Raw genomic sequence first — 27,094 nt, forward strand, 5'->3', positions numbered from 1 at the left:
GAATAAGGAGATGATGTTCATAAGGAATGGCTCCAGGAAATCTATCCTCCTTGGAGTGGCCCCAGAGTTTTGGTTTATCCTAAATTTCATGCAATAAACATCAAAGAAATGGATTACAGAGAGCCCTAATGTGTAGCCAAGCAACATGGCCTGCAAAGACTCTTCAAACTGTGAGACCTTTTGCCACCTGTGTTCCTGAGTTCCCATCTTGATATCCTGGGGATCACATCAGAACCTCCCCCTGATGTACTACACAGTCCCTAAAGGCATTGCCCAAGAGGCTGAGAGTGATGGCTTTTTACTGGGTCCACAACAGAAATTGCAGAGAGGAGGGGGTCACGTTCTTTACAACTTTGCAAAACAGGCTGTTATCTGTAGGTCTGACCATGCCTTTAACCAGCTCCTACCACATGATAGATTTTGTGCTAAGGGCTTTCGACTATGTTATACTGTTTAATCCTCACAACAAAGTCTTTCAGTATGTATTGGGACTACAGAGGCTTCACGTTAAAGTGTAATGGAGTAAACCTTGTGGGCAGGCGAGACTAGAGGAGCATTTTCTATCCAGTCCTTTCTCCCCTCTTGGTCCATGGTAGTTCTTGCAGGGGCAAGAGGGCAAATGCCCAGACATGGGCTCATAGAATTTCCAGTCATTTCTTCCTTTGGTCTAGTCCAGTAGATCTCAATTGTCAGTGTGGATGAGATTTACAGTGCTCGCAGTACTTCATGGATAATTCAAAAGAATTTTAAAGGAACATCAAGGGTGACTTTTGCCTATTCCTCCCCAAAGTGATACCTCCCTAACCTTTATCATTATCTTCCAGAACGCCCTCTTCCTCCCTCTTTTCCCTTTGAAGGCTTCCCTTCTCTAAGACTCCATTTTGGTACCACTTTCCCAAGAGGGGTTCCCTACCCAACCCTACTCACTCTGACCTTCTCTCCTCTGAGCTACTACAGTTCATACTGCCATTCCACTCCTCTGCACCCACAGTCCTGCCCTGAAGTGTTAGCTATCTTTCTGTGGGCCCCTTTAGTCTCCCCTGCAAACTTGAGAGAGCTAATATTCACAGCCTGTGCTCTGTGGAAGGAAAAATAGAGTCTTAAAAATGCTTATAAGAGTTCCCACTTTTTTAGGCAAGACATGTTTATACAAAGAGAAATTGATTCTTTGAGAGCAACGGTTGGCTCAGGGAATATGAGGAGGTTTAGGATCATAATTAAAAACATGTGATATTCTGGTCAGCATTGCCCCCTGCTTAGGAAAAGTTGAATGTAATTTCGCCCCACCAAGGTAACCAGAGTTTTAATAAAAAACAAACAAACAAACAAACAAGTATATCTTTTCAATCTAGAGAGTTCTACACTGGTCATCGTATGAAAAGTGAATTGTAACAGCTATTTGTGACAGTGGCTGTTGTTACTCCATACATAAGGAAGGGCTTTGGGTTCTTTTTTTGCCCCTCTTCTTACTGAGGAGATTAAGTCTGACATGTGGTACCATTTATGCTCCATGTGTTGTTCATTTACTCCACCACTTGTCCTTCCTTAAAGCAGCATTTATGGTGATGTGAAGGTCTGTAAAGGTATTTCAGGAATTCGTTTATCAGCAAGAGATTTAGGTGGGAGACATCATTGTCAGCTTTGGAGACAATGAAGCAAGCCCAGGGAATGTGTGGCCCCAGAGGGGCTGGCTCTGTGAGTGTGGACAAGGAGGGGTAGAGATGAGAGGTAGGGCAGCCCTGCCAAGGGGTGTGAGCCCTGCAATTGCAGCTTAGCCAGGGGATCCAGGCTCCTGGCCTGTAACACAGAAATGTTTAAAAACACAAGACACACCAAAAAGGAAAAGAGCTTTTCATCAAGTTCCTATGGCTTGGCTTCCTATTTCAAACAAGGCAGGAAACACCAAAGCTTTAGCCTGGAGTAAGGGAAAAAGTGCACTTGTAGAAGAAGAGGTGAGAGGGACTTGACCCTCGATAGCCTCTTGCAGGAGAGATAACACTCCCCGGTTCCTTTTTGGGATCAACCATAATTGAATTCGGAGTTTGCTATTCGCATGACATTTTCTGAGTTTTGAACACCTTTTTAGTTTTGGTTAAAGGGGATGCCAAAATTCATTTTTCGGATCCCTGTGAAAGTTGTTCAATGATTATATGTCAACTCTGTTCTGGTGTCTATTCCCATGGGATGTTACTCAGAGATATGAGGGTACAATGACTCTTGTTGGTGACTGCATTACCACCAATGCCATTATATGTATTACTTACTCCTGGGTTAGATTCAGATGCAACCTGAACCAAACACCTAAAGAGAGGCAGTGGGAAAGCGTGGTGACGCGGGTGTGCTCTGGAGGCAGGTACTTCATGCTGGGTTTACTTGTCGACCTTCAGTAAGTTACTGAACTTCTCTGTGCCTAAGCTTCTCCATCTGTAAATGGAGACAGTAATAGGACTTGCCCCACTGGATTATGTAAGAAGTAATACATGTAGCAAATTTGAACGGTGAGTGGCTCATGCATAGAAAGCCCTCAGTAAGTATTAACTCTGTTCCAGGTGGACATTATGGGAGGTGCTTTCACTTAGCACGTCCATTATGCCAGAGCTACTGAAAGCATAGTTCATGAACCAACATCAGTCTGCAAACTGTTTCTTACTAGCCTGTGACAAGGTTATTACAGTGATTGAAAATAAGAGTTTAGAACTTTTATAGCAATTTGACTTTGCTGCAACATCCAAATGAATGATCAGTGGGCTTATACTCTGTATGTCTTTGTTTGTGGATCTTGAACTTCTGCCTCTCCACAACGTGCAAGGTGACACTGATACTGCTGGCCCTGTGAGTCCACTTTGAGGGCAGGGGCTTTGCCTTTTTGCTCATCCTTTTTCCATATCCCATTCTCTCTCATGCTGGCTCAATGAAAAGTAAGCAAATGGCTGCGCATCTGTGTAGAGCAGTCACTTCCTCATATCATGGCTTTTTATTTTTTTAATAATTTTTTATTGTTATGTTAATCACCATATATTACATCATTAGTTTTTGATGTAGTGTTCCATGATTCATTGTTTGTGCATAACACCCAGTGCTCCACGCAGAATGTGCCCTCTTTAATACCCATCACCAGGCTAACCCATCCCCCCACCCCCCTCCCCTCTAGAACCCTCGGTTTGTTTTTCAGAGTCCATCATCTCTAATGGTTCATCTCCCCCTCCAACTTACTCCCCTTCATTCTTCCCCTCCTGCTATCTTCTTCTTCTTTTTTTTTCCTTAACATATATTGCATTATTTGTTTCAGAAGTACAGATCCATGATTCATCAGTCTTGTACAATTCACAGTGCTCACCATAGCACATACCCTCCCCAATGTCTATCACCCAGCCACCCCATCCCTCCCATCCCCCACCACTCCAGCAACCCTCAGTTTGTTTCCTGAGATTAAGAATTCCTCATATCAGTGAGGTCATATGATACATGTCTTTCTCTGATTGACTTATTTCACTCAGCATAACACCCTCCGGTTCCATCCACGTCATTGCAAATGGCAAGATCTCATTCCTTTTGATGGCTGCATAATATTCCATTGTGTATATATACCACATCTTCTTTATCCATTCATCTGTCGATGGACATCTTGGCTCTTTCCACAGTTTGGCTATTGTGGACATTGCTGCTATAAACATTAGGGTGCACGTACCCCTTCGGATCCCTACATTTGTATCTTTGTGGTAAATACCCAGTAGTGCAATTGCTGGATCATAGGGTAGCTCTATTTTCAACTGTTTGTGGAACCTCCATACTGTTTTCCAGAGTGGCTGCACCAGCTTGCCTTCCCACCAACAGTGTAGGAGGGTTCCCCTTTCTCTGCATCCCCGCCAACATCTGTCGTTTCCTGACTTGTTAATTTTAGCCATTCTGACGGGTGTGAGGTGGTATCTCATTGAGGTTTTGATTTGGATTTCCCTGATGCCGAGCGATGTTGAACACTTTTTCATGTGTCTGTTGGCCATTTGGATGTCTTCTTTGGAAAAATGTCTGTTCATGAAAACAGAAGATATCATGGCTTTTTAAATTTTATTCTAACTGCAGGGAATTCTCCTTGTCTACAATTGCTCAGAATTTATGCTTACAGCACCAAGTGGTTGTTGTTGTTGTTTTAAACAATTTCTATATCCCAGTAGCAAGGGCCACTATCCTTCAGTCCACACTCTTTAGGATGCTGCAGGGGTAAAAGCATTGTATGTTCCCCTGGCTCTGAGCAGGAGAAGCTCATCTTCCAGGTTTCATATCACCTACACAAGCTGCCTTCTTTTGGTGTCACGTGTCCACATGGGGCAGCAGCCCCCCAGGATTTAACCATTTGACTTTTTCATACCCATTCTGTATGGGCTATGCTGTCAAATCCATTATATAATGCTTTCAGCAATCTGATGATGCTCTATCATTTATCCCATTTTTATATGACAAAAATGAGACTTAGATTTATCAAGAGATTTACCACATCACGAATAAACAGGAAATTAGAGTCACAAACTTTCCCTGTAAGGCTGTGTTCAGCTCATTTCCCCACAACCATCTCTTTTTGAGAACCCTTTAAAAAAAAATCTTATGTGAATGAAATAAACCATAGAGTCATTTTATTTTAGGCAAAGTTGTACCAGGGGCATGACTGGTCCCCATATAACTGGGCATCTACTGGTCCCTGCTCTTGCCCATGGAGCAAGCAGGTCAGAGGCAGACAAGAATATCAAGACCCAGACTTATCATTGTTCTTTCCCAAAGTATTTGAGTGTGGCTGTTCTAGCACTGTTTACTTATTACAGTCCCCAAACAGATGACAGCACTGTGGAGCTAGGGAATCCTCTGTCATTCTCATGATGACCGATGAGCCAAGAAATTGCTGAAGAAGAAGGAACATAACATCCTAAGAATTTAGGATTCCAATGAGGATTTGATCCATCATGTTCTCCTACTTCTCTTCTAACAAACTTAACTTTGCAGGAGTACATATTCTGGACATGGGATCATAAGCCAAGATCATCAAATTTTAACTAACATTATTTTTCTTTGACCTAAGGAGCCAGGAAGAGAGGCTGCCAGTCTCTCTACCCCTGCCAGCTTCATAGTCTCATCTTCAGGCTTAGTGAGAGCAGTGAGCTAGCTGCCCAAGGGCTAATTTGTTTCCAAGGGGAGTCCTGCTCACACAAGAGGGAGGTCATTAGGCCTCCCCCTGAGCATCCCTAGAGGTACTTCTAAAAACTTTACTTTGGCAACAAGACCAGAAACTGTTCAGACTGGAAATCATCTGAGCCTCTTAAATGTGGTATGTTGAGTTAAAGCCAAGTTAATATTTAGGGGATTATAGAACTCTGACAAAGATTTCTGTAAAATTACCTCTGGAGTTAAAAGTGACAAATGGAAGAGAAATAACAACCCCCTGCATGAGCCCAACCCACCGGCCCCCACCCCCAGCCCCCACAAGTAAACACATACAGGACCAATGGCTCCACCAGTGCTTTTGCATTTGGGATGCATTTCCTTGCTCTCCAAGGAAAACAGAGTTTATCTCCAGAAAAAGTTTTGGTTCTGAACGAATTCTCTCCTGTCTTTTTAGACCAAATTTAAAAACTAGGAGAAGTGAAGAAGCATGAATGTTTATTATAAACTCAGACTTCTGTCTACCATTTCCTGGACCTTCCAACCTTTTGGAACCAAAGCGTGTCCTAACTCCCTGCCAGCAAAATTCTGTAACAAAACCCAGGTGGATTGATGACCAGTGACAGAACGTTCTCTTTGGTCCATCTTGTGGCTCTGGCTGCCTTGGTGACTCTTCCTTACCATCCCTGTCCCCTGACTTCTGTGTTAATAAATCTCCAAATCATAAAAACAAGGAAAATCATGTATAAAAGAAAGTCTTTGTGGTGAAAATTCTACTTATCAGTAATGCTCATCAGCCTCATATGTAGAGATCACTTCTCTGGCCCAGATATTTTATTGTCATTTCTTCACTCTTATTTACAAATCCATCATTTTACTCCTACTCTTGCTCCCTGCTTCTCTACATTTTATATTTACCAAATGATATCACCCCGCCCTCTACCCCCTATAGGCCAGGAGAAGTGGCCAGTGCCTCATGGGCATCTAGTAGAACTCAGGAGGTTTTGGGGGCACAGAGAGTAGGCTGGCTTAGGAAACCAGGGTGGTCTGAGTTCATTTATTCCACAAACACTTCAGGTACTTGTGTGTGTCAAGCACTGTGCCAGATACAAGGGAACAAAGATGAACAGTATAGGTCCCTGCCCACCGAGTAGCAGAGATTTACCCCAGACAGATTTAACAAATAGAGGTACAGGACACCCAGTTGAATTTCAGATAAAGAACAAATAATTTTTTAGTAAATCATTTTAGTATAGTATAACACACTTTTTGTTTATCCCACTAGGGGTATACTTATATTAAAAAAATTATTTGTTGTTGATCTGAAATTCAAATTTAGTTGAGTATCCTATATTTTATCAGGCAACCCTACCCTAAAGGCACCTACCTGACCTGCCCCCCTTGGGGTCAGTGGATGTGTAGGGATAACCCATAACTTCTTTCATGCCCAAAGTAACTCCGAGGGATGTTACAAGGCAATCCAAGAATGAAAGAAGGTATGCTCCCAGCTACTAGAGGTTCTGACTCAGGCCATGGCTTCATAGCCAACACCTGGTAACTAGAGACAGGGTCAGGGAAAGGGAGCTGAGTGTCCTCTCCTAAAGTCTGATGCCATGGCATTCTCCAGGGAACATTAGTTCCCTCCAGGATATGGAATATTGGTCTGTGTCTAGACCACTGATGTGTTCTCTGTATATTAACACAAGACAATGCTAATGAAGTTTCTAAAGGAATAATAATAATATCAATTAATAATAACAATCATACTAATAAAATCTAACATCTATTGAGCAGTGTGTTATCTGTTAGGAACAGTGCTTCACACTGATCTGTCATTTCATCTTTGCAACAACACTATGAATTAAGTACAGTTGTCTTCCCTATTATATAAATAGGGAAATTGATATAAAAAGTACAAAAAATAAAATGAAGATCTCTGTAAGTAAAAAAAATATATATTTTAAAAAAGCCAGAAACTGATCCAATAAAATTATCCAGGAAGATTTACTATAATCATATGAAATTTGAAGGTTTTTAGAAGAAAATGCTATTAACTATTGTTATAACCCAGAGCTTTATGTAGAAAGAAAAAATAATTGTGAATTTGTGAGAAATTCTTCTTCTAACAAGTCATAGGTTTTCAGATTTTAAAATTTGCATAATGCTCAATATCTGATGTATGCATATTGGGTGTATTTTATGCCTTAAAATTTCTTTTTAAAGATTTTATTTATTTGAGACAGAGAGAATGAGAGAGAGAGCACATGAGAGGGGGGAGGGTCAGAGGGAGAAGCAGACTCCCTGCCGAGCAGGGAGCCCGATGCAGGACTCGATCCGGGGACTCCAGGATCATGACCTGAGCCGAAGGCAGTTGCTTAACCAACTGAGCCACTCAGGCGCCCCGCCTTAAAAAATTTTTAAGCTTTAATAATCCCAGCTATGGAAATTTCTGAAATAAAGTTCAAAAACTTGAACTGAATAATATTCTATTATATGTATATGTATATATACATACATTTTATATATATATATATATACACACACCACTTCTCTATCCACTCATCTGTGGGTGGATACTTGGACTGCTTCTATAATATGGTTATTATAAATAATGCTGCAGTAAACATAGGGGTGCTTATACTTTTGAATCCATGTTTTCTTATTCTTTGGGTAAATACCCAGTACTGGAATTACTAGATCACATGGTAGTTCTGCTTTTAATTTTTTGAGAAACCTCCAAACTTGTCCACAGTGGCTGCACCAGTTTGCATTCCTACAACTGTTCACAAGCGTTCCTTTTCCTCCACATCTTTGTCAAACACTTGTTGTTTTGGGGTTATTGATTTTAGCCATACTGATAGGTGTGAGGTGATATCTCATTGTGGTTTTGATTTGCATTTCCCTGATAATGAGTGAAGTTGAGCATCTTTTCTTGTGTCTGCTGGCCTTCTGGATGTCTTCTTTGGAGAAATGTCTGTTCATGTCTTCTGCCCATTTTTTAATTGTATTATTTGTTTGATGTTGAGTTGTATAAGTTCTTTATATATTTGGGATACTAACCCTTTACTGGATATGTCATTTGCAAATATCTTCTCCCATTCAGCAAGTTGCCTTTTAGTTTTGTTGATTGTTTCCTTGGCTGTGCAGAAGCTTTTTAATTTGATGTAGTACCAATACTTTATATTTGTTTTTGTTTCCCTTGCCTCAGGGGACACATCTAGAAAAATTTTTCTATGGGAGATATCAGAGAAAATACTGTCTGTCCTCTCCTCTAGGGCTTTTATGGTTTTAGGTCTCATTTTAAGTCTTTAATCCATTTTGAGTTTATTGTGTATGATGTGAGAAAGTGGTCCAGTTTCATTGTTTTGCATGTGGCTGTCCAGTTTGTTCAAGAGACTTTCCTATTGCATCTTCTTACCTCCTTTGTCAAAGATTAATTGACCATATAATTGTGGGTTTCCTTCTGGGCTTTATTCTGTTCTTTTGATGTAAGTGTCTATTTTTGTGTCAGTACCATACTGTTTTGATTACTACAGCTTTGTCATATATCTTGAAAACTGGGACTGTGATACCTCCAGTTTTGTTCTTTTTCAAGATTACTTTGGCTGCTCCAAGTCTTTTGTGGTTCCATACCAACTTCAGGATTATTTGTTCTAGTTCTCTGAAAAATGCTATTGATATTTTGACAAGAATGGCATTAAATCTGTAGATTGCTTTGGGTAGTATGGATATTTTAACAGTATGTGTTCTTCCAATCCATGAGTATGGAATATCTTTCCATTTATTTTTGTCAACTTCAATTTCCTTCATCAATATTTCATAGTTTTCAGAGTACAGGTCTTTCACCTTGGTTAAGTTTATTCCTACACATTTTATTGTTTTGGTGCAATTGTAAATGGGATTGTTTTCTTAATTTCTCTTTTTTCTACTTCGTTATTGTTATAGAGAAATGCAACTGATTTCTGTATATTGATTTTGTATCCTTTGCCTTTATTAAATTCATTTATTAGTTCTGGTAGGGTTTGTTTGTTTTGTTTTTTGTGTTTTTTTTTTTTGGTGGCATTGTTAGACATTTTTATATATATAGTATCATGTCATCTGCAAATGCTTTACTTCTTCCTCACTCCTACTTATGTCTTTTTCTTTCCACTCAGAGTCCCCTTTAACATTTCTTGTTAGGCTGATTTAGTGGTCATGAATTTCTTTTACTTTTGTTTATCTGGGAAACTCTTTATCTCTCCTTCTATTCTGAATGATAGCTTTGCTGGATAGAGTACTCTCAATTAAAGATTTTTTCTTTTCAGCACTTTGAACATATTATGCCACTCTCTTCTAGTCTTCCAAGTTTCTGCTGAAAAATCAGCTGCTAGCCTTATAGAGTCTCCCTTGTATGTAATGTTTTCTTTTCTCTTGCTGCTTTTGAAATTCTCTTTATCACTACTTTTTGCCATTTAAATTACTATGTGTCTTTGTGTGGAACTCCTTGGATTGATTTTGTTGGGAGTTCTCTGTGCCTACTGGTTTTGGATTTCTGTTTCCTTCCCCAGATTGGGAAATTTTCAGCTATTATTTCCTCAAATAAAATTTCTGACTCCTCCCCGCCCTTTTCTCTCTCTTCTCCTTCTGGTAGCCCTATAATGTAAATGTTACTGTGCTTGATGGTGTTGCAGAGTTCTAAGTCTTTTTCACTTATTATTTCTTCTCTCTCCTCTTCAGCTTGATTGCTTTCTATTACTCTGTACTCCAGGTTGCTGATCTGTTCTCCTGCTTCTTCTAGTTTACTATTTATTCTCTCTAGTGTATTTTTACTTTCAGTTATTGAGTTCTTCATCTCTGATTGGTTCTTTCTTATGTTTTCTATCTCTTTGTTAAGGGTTTCACTGAGGTCCTCTACTCTTTTCTTTCCTTATGAGCATGACTTTCAATTATCTATCAGGCATATTACTCATCTCTATTTCATTTAGCTCTCTTGCTGTGATTTTGTCCTGTTCTTCCTTGGGAACATATTCCCCTGTCTCCTCATTTTGTCTAACTCTTTGTGCTTTCTTTCTTTCTTTTTTTTTTTTTTTAAGATTTCTTTATTTGAGAGGGGGGAGGGGCAGAGGGAGAGAATCTTTCAAGCAGACTCTCAGCTGAGTGTGGAGCCCAACATAGGGCTTGATCCCATGACCTATGAGATCATGACCTGAGCCCAAAACCAAGATTGGACACTTAATTGACTGAGCCACCCAGGTGCTCCTCTTTGTGCTCTTTCTATGTGTTAGGAAATTCAGCTTCATTTCCTGCTCTTGAAAGTAGTGGCCTTATGAAGAAGAGGTCCTGTAGTGCCCTGCAGTGCAATGTCGCCTGTTCACCAGAATCTGTTACTTCAGGGATATCTCCTATGTGTGTTGAATGCCCTCTACTATTTTGCCTGAGCCACTTTTGCTTTCAGCCCTGTCTCTCTTTGCCTGTTGTGGGCAGTGTTTGGTCCCTGTGTTATTATTGGGTCAGTTTGGGTCTGCCTTGGTCTTGAGATGAGTCAGACCAGGAATTTACCAGAGATGCATTAGAACTGATCGGCAGTGTGCTTTCCCTGTGTTGTCCCTTGAGATGGTTTATTGGCAGCTAGGGCCTGCATTAAGACTAGATATCTGCCCACAGCCCCCTGGGGATAGGTCTGCAGGAGAATGTGGGGATGGAACTTGTGGTTTTAGCATGCTTCATGCAGGAGTGTTGTGGGAATGGACCTTGAGTTGCTTTAGACAACTGCAGCAGGATTAGAGGGGGTGTGTCTACAGGAGAACACAGGGGTGGGGCACATGGTCAGCAAAGTAGGTGAGAGTGTTTGTGCTGTGCTGGTTCCCACAGGTGTCCATGTGTCTAAGCTGGGGAGCAGGGGAAGGAAATGGTGCTTATAAATTCCTTTGTTCCTGGGGAAATCTCCTAAGGATGTCTGTCCCTCCAGCACATGCTCTGAGATTAGTAAATAAATCTTCCCATATACCCCAAACGTTTTTCAAATTGCTACTTCTAGGCTGTATCTCTACAGAGCTGTTTGTTGTGCTGTCCCTTAAGGGCAAGGAATTTGTTTCCTCTTGCCCTCTGGCTTTCCCAGAGTGGAGCCTGCTGATTTTTAAAGTTCCAGGTGTTAAGCCCCTATTGTAAGAATTCACGAAATTAGTCCCCTGTGATTTCCAAAGCCAAATGTTATGGGGATTCATCTTACTTGTGTGGATTTCCCATGCCTGGGGCACTTGCTATGATGGTTTGTTTCTCCTCTTGACACCCATGGTGTCCCTTCCGCCATGGACAGACCCATGGGTCCATTTAGCCTCCACCATGTCTCTACCCCTCCTACCCTCTTCAATGTGGCCTTTTCTCTACATTTAGCTATGGAGAGTCTGTTCTGCCAATCTTCAGGTCATTTTCTGGGTTATTTACATCGATGTGGGTGTTATCTAGTTGTATCCTTGGGACAAGGTGAGTGTAGGATCTTCCTACTCCACCATCTTCCCCAGAAGTCCCATTGGATCTTTTAAAAGTAACCTTGATAATCATCATGGTTTGTAAAATACCATCCAGTGATAGTACCATCTTTGTTTCATTTGTAATAGGAGTAAAAGTTCAGGTTTTAGAATTATCTGGCTGGAAGATGTCAAAACCTCCCATCTGTTTGTGGGTAGCCAGTATCTTATGTATCATAAAGGGAAACATGTTTGTGATTAGCCTTTATTCCCATGTACTGATTCTTCAAATCTACTCGTATATTTCAGTGAAGCATGGTATAGATAATAAATTTTGCATTATGTATGCAAAACTATAGGAAGCCTATAAAAATTATATAGATATGTATTTAAGTTTTCTCAGTAATAGTTTATTAGACAATAAACAATATCCTGGTTACTTAAGTGATGATCTACTTGCTTTCCCAGTGGCACCATTTACATCTGTCCCTGGCCTGAACTAATGGGAATTTTAAAAACTGAGGGCCCCAAAACTATGAACCCTCCCTCAAAGCCAGTACTCCTCTCTGGGCCAGCCAGGAAACCTGCCAACCAACCTCTCCCAGTGCCCACCACACACATGGCCCCAGAATGGGTGGAATATAATTGAAAAAACTATCACCAGCACTTTCGTGTTGGTTTTCCCTAAAAAGCAGTGCCATTAGAAAAACCAGAATTGTATTTTCTCATTGCCACCTATGTACTATACCAGGTTTACCTTGGCCCTTAGGGGAAAATAGCCATATGCTTGAAAACGCCACTGTTTTGTATATTTGAGGCCCTTTTCATCGACCTCTATGAAAAATAGTAAAGAGGGCCAGGTAAATACACACAGACAAACCAACAGAATTATTAAGCCATCTTGATGAATGGATTTTTAGGGATTATTAACCCTTATATTTATAAAGAAGAATAACCCTATATTATATTGATAGTGATTGTTTAATAGAAATTTGGGACCCCTGGGTGGCTCAGTTGGTTAAGCATCTGCCTTCATCTCAGGTCATGATCCTGGGGTCCTGGGATTGGGCTCCCTGCTCAGCAGGAAGCCTGCTTCTCCCTCTGCCTGCCACTCCCCTGCTTATGCTCTCTCTCTGGCAAATAAATGAATAAAATCTTTAAAAAAAATTAAAGTAGCTCTAGGCTGACTCAGGCAGGTAAGGGAAGATAAATACACACTACTTCTCTGTAATCATTTAGCACCTTAGCATCAAGTGAACTATTTCTGCAGCTTATCTGTAGGCTCTAACTATATCTAAGGCACTATGTTAGTCCTTAGAGGGGTTCCAAAGTTATTGTACATATAACCCCTGCCTTAAAGGAGGTCATTTTAATGACTCACCTAGTGCTTTATAAATTCCATAAAAAAGATAGTTGGAACTATTAATATCAGTCATGGAAAATCTCTTCCCTCCAACATATTAAAAATCAAAAAGATTTTTTTATTTCGTAATATAAAATAATCACACTGATTGACATAAAATCAAGAAAACCATGAGTTTATACAGTCCATTTGAAATGTTCTATCAATTTCAGCACAAACAAATTGCCTCTTAACAATTTTCCAAAAAATGTCTGGTATGAATTTCATGTGAAAGCCTTGCTTTTGTAGAACTGGATAAGAATATGGTAGATAACCATACAAACTGCTTTTTATTCTTTGAATTCTTCAACAATTCCTTCGAATGTAAAGTTGGCACACACGCACCAATGTTTATAAACTTCTAGCAGAAGAAGCTATAGAAACAATTTCAAAGATCTATGTCCATTGTTCACCTGAAACTAACGTAACAATGTGTGTCAACTATACTCAAATAAAAAAAAATTAAAAAGAGAAGGAAGTTTAGCACACAGGTCAATTTGCTATTGGCTGCAACAAAGAGCCCTAGAGTGTGGGTATCAGTGCAGGCGAGATTGAGCAAAGGGTTCAGATCCTACGTAGAGTGATCTGTGCTGTTAGGGCTAATCGGAAGCTGAAGAGGATCTGTGTGGTTGCGTGAAGAAAGTCTCCCACCCACACCACTCCCGTTAGCAGGCCACACATCTGCCAGTTCATGATGATTGTATAATGCAAGGGCTTACAAATGGCCACATAACATTTGTAGGCCATCACACTAAGTAGGATGACCTCAGGAGCTCCAAAGAAATGTTCTCCAAAGATTTAGGTCATACACCCATTGACTAGAATGGTCTTTTATAGAGTAAATCTATAATCATTTTAGGGGTATTTATAGAGGAATAGCAGGCATCAGTAAAGAAGAGATAGGCCAGGACGCCTGGGTGGCTCAGTCAGTTAAGTGTCTGCCTTCTGCTCAGGTCATGATCCCAGGGTCCTGGGATTGAGCCCCGCAATGGGCTCCTTGCTCAGCAGGGAGCCTGTTTCACCTTCTGCCTCTGCCTGCCTGCCACTCCCCCTGCTTGTTGTCTCTCGCTCACTATCTCTCTCTGTGTGTCAAATAAATCAATAAAATCTTTGAGAAAAAAAAGAGAAAGAGAGGCCAGAAAAATGTACATGGGAGACCCCAGTGATGGGGACTACAATGAGCACATTTCCTACCACAGAAATGATGTAGATGACAGAAACTAGAACAAATATAATTTTCTTAAAAAAATGGGGGCACCTGGCTCAGTGGGTGGAGCATGCAGCTCTTGATCTTAGGGTTATGAGTTCAAGCCCCATGTTGGGTGTAGAGATTACTTAAAAATAAAATCTTAAAAATAATTAAAAACCCTATGTCCATTGTAGTTACTCAATAAACATTTGCTAAATGACTAATAAAAAATTTATCAGGTAAGTTTTTCTGTTTTGAATAAGAAGCAGTTAAATAGAGAGTAACACTGTCTTGAGGGTACATGTGACCACTATCTAATGCAATGATTTTTATTCCTTTAGGAAAAAACCAAGCACTGAGGTTGAAATCCCTGAGAAGCTGGAAGAAATCAAGCTCACATTGACTGAAAATGAAGACCATGAAAAGCTACAAGTTAAAATACAGGCTTTTGAAGACAAAATAAATGCCGAGAGCAATACTCCTAGCTCTATCAGAAGATATAGTTTGGGCCAATTTTCTAAGGAAGAAAGAAAAGACATTAGATTTAACAGGTATAAATTTTGCCTGGCTGTCTTTTTAAAGTATGCACTTCATGCTTGCTATTAGTTTTGTTATCACACTGTTATGGGGTGGTTTTTAAATATCTTTCACCTATAGCATCCAAAGCCCCATCTTTTCATGAATGAAATGGCATTCACCTGCTTCCATTATCCAAAGAAGCTTTCCATAATAAAAGGAGAATACAAATGGAAAACAAACCTATGGCTTATTTTTTTTAAAAAAATACTTTAAATATAGATGTGCTATATATATATTTTAAAGATTTTATTTATTTATTATTTATTATTTACTTATTTATTTATTTATTAGAGAGAGAGAGAGCGCAAGCAGGGGGAGCAGCAGGGAGAGGGAGAAGCAGGCTCCCCGATGAGCAGGGAGCCCTATGTGGGGCTCGATCCCAGGAACCTGGGATCATGACCTGAGCTGAAGGCAGATGCTTAACCGACTGAGCCACCCAGGTGCCCTATAGATGTACTATATTGAGAATGACTGTCAAAAGCCTCTCTTGCTTTCTGATGAAAAAGCAGAAGCAAAAGTAGAAAAAAAAGAATATAAGTATGTAAGTCTACTATTTTCCAGTTAGTTTTGACATGAAATTGATTTTTAAATCTCTGTTTTTGGAGGTGGCCTAGATCTTCCAAGGTTTGGCTTATTACATAACTTGTTGCTGCTCTATGTTTTTGTCAAATCTGTTAATAGCACCAATTTTCGGTTTCACACTCTAGAGGAAGTCATTTTTCCCCACCGTTATTATCCTTCCTTTTCCTTCTCAGTGGATGCTAGCTCAGCTTCTTTATCTGTCTTGGCTTTTTGTTTGTATTGCAGGTCAAAGAGTTTGGCTTTGCACACTACGCTGACAAAGAGCATGAGTTCAGATGATGGGGAAGTTGTAGAGAGTGAAGAAATGCCAGCCAGCACCTTTCTTTCAGAAACAGACCCACTTAGCCGAGGAAATGACAAGTTGCCCTTTAAGGCAAACTCTGACAGATCACAGCTGGGAAGTTCTTCAGTTTCACACCCAAGTATTATACATACAGAATCAGCGTATTTGCCAGAAACAGTTAAAGCAAACTGCCAGGAAGAAACTCCAGAAACAACGGCAAGTCCTGTAGAATACCAAGATAAACTCTACTTGCACTTAAAGGAAAACTTCAGTAAAGTAAAAGCATACGCTGTGGAAATCGGAAAGAAGATTCCGGTCCCCGATCAGTGTACCATTGAAGGTATGTGCTCTGAGCACCCTAAACTGGAGAAATTTCTGTCATTGCTGGGGGGGAAAAAGGCTCAAATCATAAAAATTGCCTATACCCTAGATTTTTTTTTTTTTGCAAAACAGATCGTTTGAAAACACCCTCACAGTATTTTAATTGCTTTTTCCCTCCTAATAAGTTCAATCATCTTTTTTATTTCTATTTGAATCTACTTAGGTGTACTTAAGTTCACCGACTCTGATTTTTTTCAAACCTCAAAATATATTGTTCCTGGTTCTCTGTCCCTAGTGTTTAGGAAGCTCCTGAAAGGGGTCCATATTCCCTAAAGCAGGCTCTGGGGTAGAGGTCCAGTCAGAGACATTTTTCTAACCACATAATCATGGAAGGAAGCCATGCACAGCATTGAGCTCCAAGAGATTTTTCTCTTAATCATTCAGCAGCATGTATGAAGCAGCTACTGTGTGCCAGGCAGTATGCTAAAAAAAATACAGCTTTGTGTGAGATTCAGCTGTGACCCAAACAGACACAATTCCTGGCCTCTTGGAGATTGTAGAAAGAAACGAGTGAAATCACAGTCAGGAGGTGATATATGTCAGGAACCAGTGAGAGTGAGCTACTCAGAAAACAGAGAACAAAGAAAAAGATGTCAGGAACTGGGACTTCCCTCGGGTGCACAATTTAAGGAGGTGCCAAAAAATTTTAAGTAAATGTCTTGCCAAGCCATATTGGAGCAGAGGCAAAAGGAGCGAGAGGTAATATTGATCATGTTTCCACTTATAATTTTGATTTTTGTTCATCATGAACCTTTTGTATTAATTTTGATTTTTTAAAAATATTATGTATTTTGACTACTAAATTTTCTCATGCTTCTTAAATTTTGTGCCCTGTTCCTGGAAAAGAGGATAGATTTGAGGCACAGATACTAAAATGGAAGTGTGCCGGGGCAAGTTCATCCTTCTGGTAGTGAGTTGAACAGATTCGGATGTTTTGAAGGCACTGTCGGCTAATTAGGTTTCTCTTGCAGTCTCTCTCAGTTAGCAGCCATGTTATTCCCTTGAGATCAAGATGAAGGTCCTAGCCCTCTTGTTGGACATGACAGCTTTTCACAGGCTAGACAGCGCATCTTCCAGAAAGAAACAGTGGAAGGATAGTGAATCCAATTCACATTCACCCATGCACTGACTGTCATCCCCCTCAGTGGATGGTACTAGGAGGGTCCCATTTTCTGTACTCTACTTACTATCCCTTCTCCCACTCCAAAGCAGAGAAAAGAATGTATTCTCATGCTAACAAAGGGAAAGGGGGATTCAAGCATTTGGGAATGACAAATATTGTCTGCATGTCTGTAGAATCTGACATTTCCAGAGGTGTTTATATTAATTCATTGATTAGGATTCTTAAAACTCTTTTTCTAATGGTGACAAAAAAAAAGTGATATTGCTCATATTCAATATAAGTTTTGGATAATTAAGTATAACAAGATTTGGGAATAACTAAAATCAATAAAACTCAACACAAATTCTTTACAATTTCATATTTCATTAATACTCTATGTATTTAATGCACAGGTTGGAGAATTTAATGTAAAAGAGGTTAAATGAATTTCCCAGCTTAAGGGAGGAAGTTTGTAGCAAATGTAAAGTTAGACATATTTCCAATTGCTAGAACAGTTATGTTTTTTAAGTTTAGCTTAAAGCATTGAAGCTGTGCTATGTGGTGAGTTTTAACCTTGTGAAAACCCGTGGAAGTCCTGCAGTTACTTCAAGCATCTAGTTGTCAAAAACACATGATATTTCTTACTGCCTTGAATTATTTTGGGAGTTTGAGGGTGACTTGGGTTTTTTTTTCCAAAATATTGAATGAATCCATCATCTTTACTCAAAACAAACAAAAATCAAAAGGTATTTTCTTTTGATGTTTCCTACCGGGAATGGCCTAGAACTGAGTATATATATTTTTTAAGTTGACATTTTGGAATTTATTCACATTTTTGTAATTTCCTGGAAGTTCCTGGAAAATTCCTTGCGCAGGGATATGTGTGAGGGATTGAAGATTTATATGACTCCCTGTAAATACATCCACTGAGAAAGGACTCGTGCTGACTGCAGGGGACGTGTTGTTATTCTTCCTGAGATTGTGTAAACCATTCAGGAGAAGGCCAGCAGTCATCTGGCTGACACAATTCTGCTTGCTGTCATGAGACCCCTCAGCTCAACAGTATCACATTTCTTTCCTTAAAAATTTCTTGAAGAAAGATTTAGGCTTAGAAACTGTGTTATGGTTATTGTGTTGTTGGTGTAAAAAAAGGCACATTTGGCCTTTCTTGTTGAATTATGCAAAGTAATCAAGAAACAAAGGGAAGATAGAAATCATAGCATAGAAATCACTTCCACAACATTTAGAGTTAAAAAGAAAAATAGCCAGCAGGAAACAAGAACAACAACAACAATGGGTTAGGACTAATTTTAGACTGATGTCATAATGCCTATACCATAAGAAAATGATGAAATAACACTTTAAGGAAGTTCTTTTGGTATCCTTTTGAATTGTATGGAAAAAACCAATACTGATATCTGACTCCCTTACTTTGACTTACAAAAATGTCGCTTTCATCAGGCTCAACCTAATACTTTAGTAATAAACTGTGTTGAAAGAACAGGAACCTTACTAGTCAGAGTCCAGCAGAATTCAGTATTAGGTGAATCAAGGTCACAATTACCATTCTTATCCTCAGTCAGCCATGTTATTATTACATGATATTAATCCCAGAGGGGGCAGGTAATGGAGTATAAATACAGCAGCACAAATCTGTCATCATGTCTGGAAAAATTGTCAAACCGCAGGTCTTATTGAGGTTGGGTCAGCAGTGTCATTTGGGGTATGAAAGAGCCTGTTATTCCCAGGTCAGTAATTCTCTCCTGGGCCTCTAGGCCTCTGGTGCGGGTGCAGGTTAGCCAACCATGGAAAGTTAGGTATTCATATTCAGAGTGATGGGCTGACATCACTGCCTGATTGTATTTATGTACAAGACTGAAGGAATTTAGTTCATCAGCTAAAGGGCATTTTAAATATCTGAATCACTGGAATTCCTTTATGTGAACAAAAATGATTAGAGGTTAAAAAAAAAAAACCCTAAAACACATGCTATTGAAATAAATCCTTGAAAACCTGACCCATCACTGGTGTTCTATAAAGGATGATATAAAAGCTTACAAGAACCCATCAATGCGGCTTTGGTTCGCTTTGAAGTATTCCCTGATTGGGTGAAAATACATCCCATCTGTAGAGCATATCAGCAAGCCTAACTTGCAGAAAGCTAATTTTAAAGCTAGTAATGTCGTCCTTTCTCTAACAGGCTGACATGAGGTGATTTTTCAACTTGAACAGATATAAGAATATACAAAAATAAAAGTTCATTTAAAATATTAAGAAACAGGTGCTGTTTCATAATTAATTACAAATAAAGTTTTCTTATTGAAATTTTGCATGTAGTCAAGTCCAACCCCATGCCGGGACGACCAAGGAGGCAAAGCCAACCCAGGCCTTACCTCTTTCTCCTTGGTTGGTCTCATCTGGAGGGTGATACAACACTCATTCATTGAGTGGTTCTGGAGGAAGTGTCCTTTTTTTAAAATAGGTTGGTTTAGCTGTAGGATTAGGATCATTTCTCCTTAAGGAGAATTGTAAGATTTGGAAGCAGACACAAATCCTCAAGCTTTTCCACACGATTTCAGAGGAAAAAACAGCGAATAGTAAGATACAAATTCCCTGTTGCCTCATTTCATTGATATGGTCCACTGGGCTCCTGTTTGAAGAACACTAGTTAGGGAAAACTTTTCTAGAGAATTTTTCTTGGTGCTTGGGAATTTATCATGGATTACCTATCTGCCAGTTCCCATTTCTCCCGAGTGGGTTTTAGTCAAAAGAAGATAGATAAAATAGTGGCCAGGTTCTCCCCTTAACCTTATCCTGCCACTCATATCCTGGCTCCAGTCATCCTCAGTTTCCCATGAGAAACATTTAAATAAAAACAATTAATTAGAAAACATTTAAATAAGTAAAAAGAAGACCTACAAACCCTTTTGGAAAGATCCCTTCCAAACTCTTCTATTGAGTTAACATCAGATTATTGCCCTTGTTCATCCCCAACTGCAAGGTCACTGGTAAAGATGTTACACATTAAATACACACCTTAACTGTTTGCAGAGTTCCACTAGAGAACATCAGATAACTTTATTTCTCATTAATTATATTTTCAAAAGTTACTTCTAAAAATAAAGAAAAGAAAAAGTTTGATTTTCTTTCAACATTCAGATAGATAAAGAAAAATGCCCTAACCATGCTATTGAACAAAAGGGTGTGCTGATTATCTGCATGTTGGCTTATCTGATGTATATCTATGAATGAGAAGTATATTCATCCACCTAGGAAACAGTACAAAGTAAAATTGGCGAGCACATGTATATGAGGGCCATTTTGTATGGAAATCCAGGAGTGATTATCTGCCTATAAATCAAATGAGTCATCTAGTCCGCCTAATATAGTGCCCATCTTGGATAGGCTTAAAGAGACATTGTTAATAAAAAAGAGAAGTAAAAGCAAATACATAATGGAGCAAAAATGCACAGGAGTTCATTTTGGCATATCCTGCCCTAAAGGCAAACACATTAAAAGAAGAAGGAGGAGGGGAGATGCTTAGGAGCAGAAGTAGTTTGCTGTGGCAGATTTCATATTCTTAAATATATTCTTCTAAATGTATTATTTTTACAGTAGAAAGATATGGCATTATGTTCTCATATCTGTAGTTAGCATTTTTTAATCTTTTTTTTTAGTGCAGTTCATACTTAGAGATTATTATTAATCATCCCTGATTTTTGTTTGGGGGTTGTCTTTACTCCAAAGCGTACAGTGCTGTACGAAATGATCCTGGACCATGGATGGTCACCAGCACAAGAGTACATTCCAACCCAGCTTGCTACAAACCAAATTTCAGGAATGAATGTTATTTTTCCACTTGTTTCCATTATGAAACTGGCAGTATATGCCCTATAGGGAAACAAAATGGTCCCTGGATATCATCAAATCTCATTTAAAAACTGAGCAAATCTGTATTTCTGAGCTCTGTTGATGATAAAGAGCTGGTAGCCAAGGAAACTGAAAAGAAATTATATAGCTGGTAAAGAGTTTTGATATAGCATAGGAAAAGGCAAAAAAAAATCAATTTTCTCTTGTTGGATCCACAACAGCCATCAAACCCTCAGATGATGGAGTAAGATTTTAAAGTTATTTTTCCAAAAACACAGGCAACTACATAATTGACGATCAGGAGTTCAGGTATTGATAATTTGGAAGGTATTTATTTGTGTTACAGTCTATTTTCATAGAGTTATATGTTTACAAACAGTAGATAAGTCTGTCTAAAGCAGACAGAGTCTCATGTCATGTGTTGGCAGATCCATTTGGAGTGAATGAAAGAGTTACAAAAAGAACACCAAATTCCTGTTTCTTCTGTTCACATTTTTGCCCTATCCATATTAGAGACCAGTAAGAAATTATAAAATGAAGATTTTCTTCTTTTTTTAAAAAAAGATTCAGTGAACTTTTAAAAATAAATTGCTTTATGGGAAACATCATTTTTCATATGAAATCTTCACATTAATTATCCAATAGCCATTAAAATATGTCACCATTAAAACAAGCCACAAATGTGGGAAACATAATGCCATTTCAGAAATTCTGAGTATGATTCTGTTTCTCATATCAAACTTCTTAATTTCTTTTTTTTTAAGATTTGTTTATATATTTTAGAGAGAGAGAGAAAGAGAGCACAAGAGGGGGAATTGCAGAGGGAGAGGGAGAGAGAGAGAATCCCAAGCAGAGCTGGCGTGGGCCTCCGCATGGGGCTCATCGTGGGGCTCGATCTCATGGCCCTGAGATCATGACCTGAGCCACAGTCAAGAGTCTGATGCTTAACGGACTGAGCCACCCAGGCACCCCAAACCTCCTGATTTCTAAGTAGTCTTTTCAGATTGGCTTCTTGCATTTAAGCTTCCTTTACATCTTTTTGTGGTTTGATAGCTCATTTCTTTTTTTGCATAAATAATATTCCATTGTTTCCATATTCCATATTCCAATCTACCATTGTAGAATCATAGAGAATAGTTTCACTGCCCTAAAAATCCTTTCTGCTCTGTCTGCTCATCCTGAATATTCATTCTTCATTAATTCTACAAATATTTCTGAATGCCTACTCATGTCAGCATCCTTCTAGGAACTTCAGAAATGTCAGTGAACAAAACAGGCAAATATCCTTGGGTTCACAGAGATAATTCTAGTAGTGAAAAACATACAATAAATAATAAGAATGATAAATAAATAATAGGGTGTTAGAAAGTGTTAAGTGCTATAATAAAAGAAAATATAGAGCCAGCTAAGAAGAACCAGGACAGAAAAGATTTACATATATGTATATACAGAAGGGGGTAGTTCTAGAAGAACACATACCAAACTATCACCACTAGTTTTCTCTGAAGAATCAAATTGGGGATGGAGGTGGAGGGGAAGTAGAGGTTGAAGGTGAAACTTGCACATTTTTAAAGTACACATTTCTGTAAAGTTTGGAATTTTGCAAGAGTGGTTGACTTCAGTAATAAAGAGAGATGCTGGTAACTTGGACCTGGGTGATAATTCCAGATTCCCAGCATCCTGCTGAACCAGAGTTTATAGAACTGAGCTTCAGTCCCAACTCTGTTATTGGGCAGTTTCAATTCCTCAAACGGTATTTCATCTCCATGTACTGCCACCTCCTCACCCTCATTCCAAGAGTATATTACCAGCTCCTGGGTTCTTAATCTGTGCTCACTAAAAACTGTCAGGTATCCCTTCCAAGAGCCCCAGATCCCCTCTTTCTTCCTTTCCTTGCCCTACAAGCAGAGCAACTGGTGTTACACAGTGGCCTTCCTGATAGATACTTAAACCAAGAATTCCACAGCTTAAGGACACTTGAAAAACACTCAGCTGGATCATTTTTAAGGTCCACTTAAAGAGTTTTTTATGCTCTAAATTAATTGATTCTAAGTGTATTATGTCAGAGCTGGAAAAATGCAAATGTTTGTTATTTGGCCAAGTTTTTCATCAGCCTCAACTTAATTGCTAATTTTATATGTCTAATGTAAAGTTAAAAAATACCTTTCTTTCATGTTAATTTCCTGTCCTTTCTCCAGATATCTGTATTCACCAATTTACAATAGTTTGTTGGGAGAAAATTGGCCAGATTCTTCAATAATTTTGAAGCTGGTCTCACTGTCTGTCTGGATTTATTGGTATCTATCAAACAGCAAATGACCAACCATGATTAACAAATTAATGCATTGTGCCTGTACAGACTGGTCTATATATTTTTTTACCTTTCTTTCTATTTTAATTCCAATATAGTTAACATACAGTGTTATATTAGTTTCAGGTGTGCAACATACTGATTCAGCACTTACATACATCAACCAGTGCTCATCACAAGTGCATTCCTTAATCCCCATCACCTATTTCACCCATTCCCCCACAACCTTCCCTCTGGTAACCAACAGTGTGTTCTCCATAGTTAAGAGTCTGTTTCTTGGTTTATCTCTCTCTCTCTTTTTTCCTTTGCTCATGTGTTTTGTTTCTTAAATTCCACATGAGTGGAATCATATGTATTTGTCTTTCTCTGACTTAATCTGTTTAGCAATATACTCTGTAGCTCTATCCATGTCATAGCAAAGGGCAAGATTTCATTCTTTTTATGGCTGAATAGTATTCCATTTTATATATAATGGAATACATATACCATTTACCAGTGGTATATATATGTATATACCACTTCTTCTTTATCCATTCATCTATCGATGAACACTTGGGCCCTTTCCATAATTTGGCTATTGTAAATAATGCTGCTATAGTCATAGGGGTGCATTTATCCCTTTTAATCAGTATTTTTGTATTTTTTGAGTAAATGCACAGTAGCATCATTGCTGAATCATAGGGTAATTCTGTCTTGTTTTGAGGAACCTCCATACTGTTTTCCACAGTGGCTGCACCAGTTTGCATTCCCACCAACAGTGCAAGAGGGTTCCTTTTCCTCTACATCCTTGCCAATATTTGTTGTTTCCTGTGTTTTTGATTTTAGCCATTCCGACAGGTGTGAGGTAATATCTCATTGTAGTTTTGATTTGCATTTCCCTGATGATAAATGATGTTGAGCATCTTTTCCTGTGTCTGTTGGCCATCTGGATGTTTTCTTTGGAAAAATGTCTATTCATGTCTTCTGTCCATTTTTTAATTGGATTGTTTTTGGGATGTTGAATTGTAGAAGTTCTTTATGTATTTTGGATACTAACCCTTTATCAGATATGTCATTTACAAATATCTTCTCCCATTCAGTAAGGTGTCTTTTACTTTTGTTGATTGTTTCCTTGGCTGTGCAGAAGCTTTTAATTTTGATGTTGTCCCAATAGTTAATTTTTGCTTTTGTTTCCCTTGCCTCAGGAGACATATCTAGAAAAATGTTACTATAGCCAATGTCAAGGACATTATTGCTTGTGTTCCTTCTAGGATTTTTATGGCATCAGGTTCCACATTTAGGTTTTTAATCCATTTTGTGTTTATTTTTGTGAATGGTGTAAGAAAGTGGTCCAGATTTCATTCTTTTCCAGATAGCTGTCCAGTTTTCCCTATACCATTTGTTGAAGAGACTGTCTTTTTCCCATTGGATATTCTTTCCTACTTTGTCAAAGATTAATTGATCATATAATTGTGGGTTTATTTCTGGATTTTCTATTCTGTTCTGTTGATCTATGTGTCTATTTTTGTGCCACTACCATACTGTTTTGATTGCTACAGCTTTGCAATATAACTTGAAATCTGGAATTGTGATACCCCAGCTTTGCTTTTCTTTTTAAAAAATTGCTTTGGCTATTAAGGGCCCTTTGTTGTTCTATACCAATTTTAGGATTGTTTCTTCTAGTTCTGTGAAAAATGCTATTGGTATTTTGATAGGGATTGCATTAAATGTGTAGATTATTTTGGGTAGTATAGAGTTTTTAACAATATTTGTTTTTCCAATCCATGCTCATGGAATGCCTTTCCATTTCTTTGTGTCATCTTTGATTTTTTTCATCAAGTTTTATGGTTTTCAGAGTATGGGTCTTTCACCTCTTTGGTTAGGTTTATTCCTAGGTATCTTAATATTTTTGGTGCAATTATAAATGGGATTGTTTTCTTAATTTCTCTTTCTGTTGCTGCATTATTAGTGTATAGAGATGCAACAGATTTATGCACATTTATTTTGTATCCTACAGCTTTACTGAATTCACTTATCAGTTCTAGAAGTTTTTGGGTGGAATATTTTGGGTTTTCAATAGGTAATATCATGTCATCTGCAAATACTGAATGTTTTACTCCTTTCTTAGCAATTTGGATGACTTATATTTCTTTTTGTTGTCTGGTTGGCTAGGACTTCCAATACTGTGTTGAATAAAAGTGGTAAGAGTGGACATCCTTATCTTATTCCTGATCTTAAGGGTAAAGATCTCAGTTTTTTCCCATTAGATATGATGTTTGCTGTGGGCTTTTTATAGATAGCCTTTATTATTTTGAGGTATGTTCATTCTAACCTACTTTTTTGAGGGTTTTTACCATGAATGGATATTGTACTTTGTCAAATGTTTTTCTGAATCTACTGAAATGATCATATGGTTTTTATCCATTCTCTTACTAATGTGACATATCACATTGATTGATTTGCGAATATTGAGCCACCTTTGTATACCAGGAATATATCCCACTTGATCATGGTGAGTGATTTTTTTTTTTTTTTAGTGAGTTGTTGGATTTGGTTTGCTAGTATTTTGTTGAGGATTCTTGCATCCATGTTCATGAGAGATATTTTCCTGAAGTTCTCTTTTTTTGTGGTGTCTTTATCTGGTTTTGGAATCAGGGTGATAATGACCTCCTGGAATGAACTTAGAAATTTTCCTCCTTCTGTTTTTTGGAATAGTTTGAGAAGAATAGATATTAACTCTTCTTTAAATGTTTGCTAGAATTCACCTGTGAAGTGGTCTGATCCTAGGCTTCCGTTTGTTGGGAGGTTTTTTCTTTTTATTACTGATTCAATCTCCTTGCTGGTAATCATTCTCAAATTTTTTATTTCTTCCTGCTTTAATTTTGGTAGACTATGTTTCTAGGAATTTATCCATTTCTTCTAGGTTGTCTAATTTGTTGGCATATAGTTTTTCATGATATTCTCTTCAGTTATTTGGGTTTTTTGTTTGTTTTATTATGTTATGTTAATATTTCTGAGGTGTTGGTTGTTATTTCTCTTCTTTCATTTGTGATTTTATCTTAGTCCTCTCTCCCCCTCTGTGTGTGTGTGATATGAGTCTGGCTAAAAGTTTATCAATTCTGTGGATCTTTTCAAAGAACCAGCTCCTGGTTTCATTGATCTGGTCTATTATTTTTTAGATTCTGTATCACTTATTTCTGCTCTAATCTTTATCATTTCCTTCCTTCTACTGGTTTTGGGTTTTGTTTGTTCTTCTTTTTCTAGCTCCTTTAGGTGTAAGACCAGGTTGTTCATTTGAGATTTTTCTTGCTTCTGGAGGTAGGCCTGTATTGCTATAAACTTCCCTCTTGGAACCACTTTTGCTGCATCCTAAAGATTTTGGACTGTTGTGTTTTCATTTGCATTTGTCTCCATGTATTTTTTTAAATTTTCTGGTTGAATGCTTGTTTGACTCATTCATTGTTTAGGAGCATGTTATTTAACCTCCATGTATTTATGTTCTTTCCAGATTTTTCTTGTCATTGATTTCTAGTTTCACAACGTTGTGGTCAGAACAGGTGCATGGAATGACTTCAATCTTTTTGAATTTGTTGAGACTTGTTTTGTGGCCTAATATGTGATTTATTCTGGAGAATATTCCCTGTGGACTTGAAAAGAATGTGTATTCTGCTGCTTTAGGATGTAATGTTCTGAATATATCTGTTAGATCCATCTGGTCCAATGTGTCATTCAAAGCCACTGTTTCCTTGTTGATTTTCTGTTAGATGACCTATCCATTGATGTACATGGAGTGTTACAGTCCCCTACCATTATTGTGTTTTT

General features: G+C 38.4%; 1 protein-coding gene across 4 annotated transcripts in view; it reads left to right on the forward strand.

Moving 5' to 3' along the window:
* VEPH1 (ventricular zone expressed PH domain containing 1) overlaps positions 1–27,094 on the forward strand; it is a 240,610-nt gene that overhangs the window by 109,382 nt on the left and 104,134 nt on the right. For 2 of the 4 annotated variants that reach the window (XM_025879871.2, XM_073898129.1), the window contains exons 8-9: positions 14,527–14,736; positions 15,572–15,969. In XM_025879871.2, coding sequence (XP_025735656.2) covers positions 14,527–14,736; positions 15,572–15,969 — 608 coding nt within the window. Of the gene's footprint in view, positions 1–14,526; positions 14,737–15,571; positions 15,970–27,094 lie in introns of those variants that run through there. The other 2 variants (XM_073898159.1, XM_073898151.1) reach the window with 2 other exon arrangements.

The sequence above is a fragment of the Callorhinus ursinus genome, unplaced genomic scaffold (assembly GCF_003265705.2).
Source record: "Callorhinus ursinus isolate GAN/ISIS: 27379988/994484 unplaced genomic scaffold, GSC_fseal_2.0 scaffold1, whole genome shotgun sequence".
Lineage (NCBI taxonomy): Eukaryota > Metazoa > Chordata > Mammalia > Carnivora > Otariidae > Callorhinus > Callorhinus ursinus.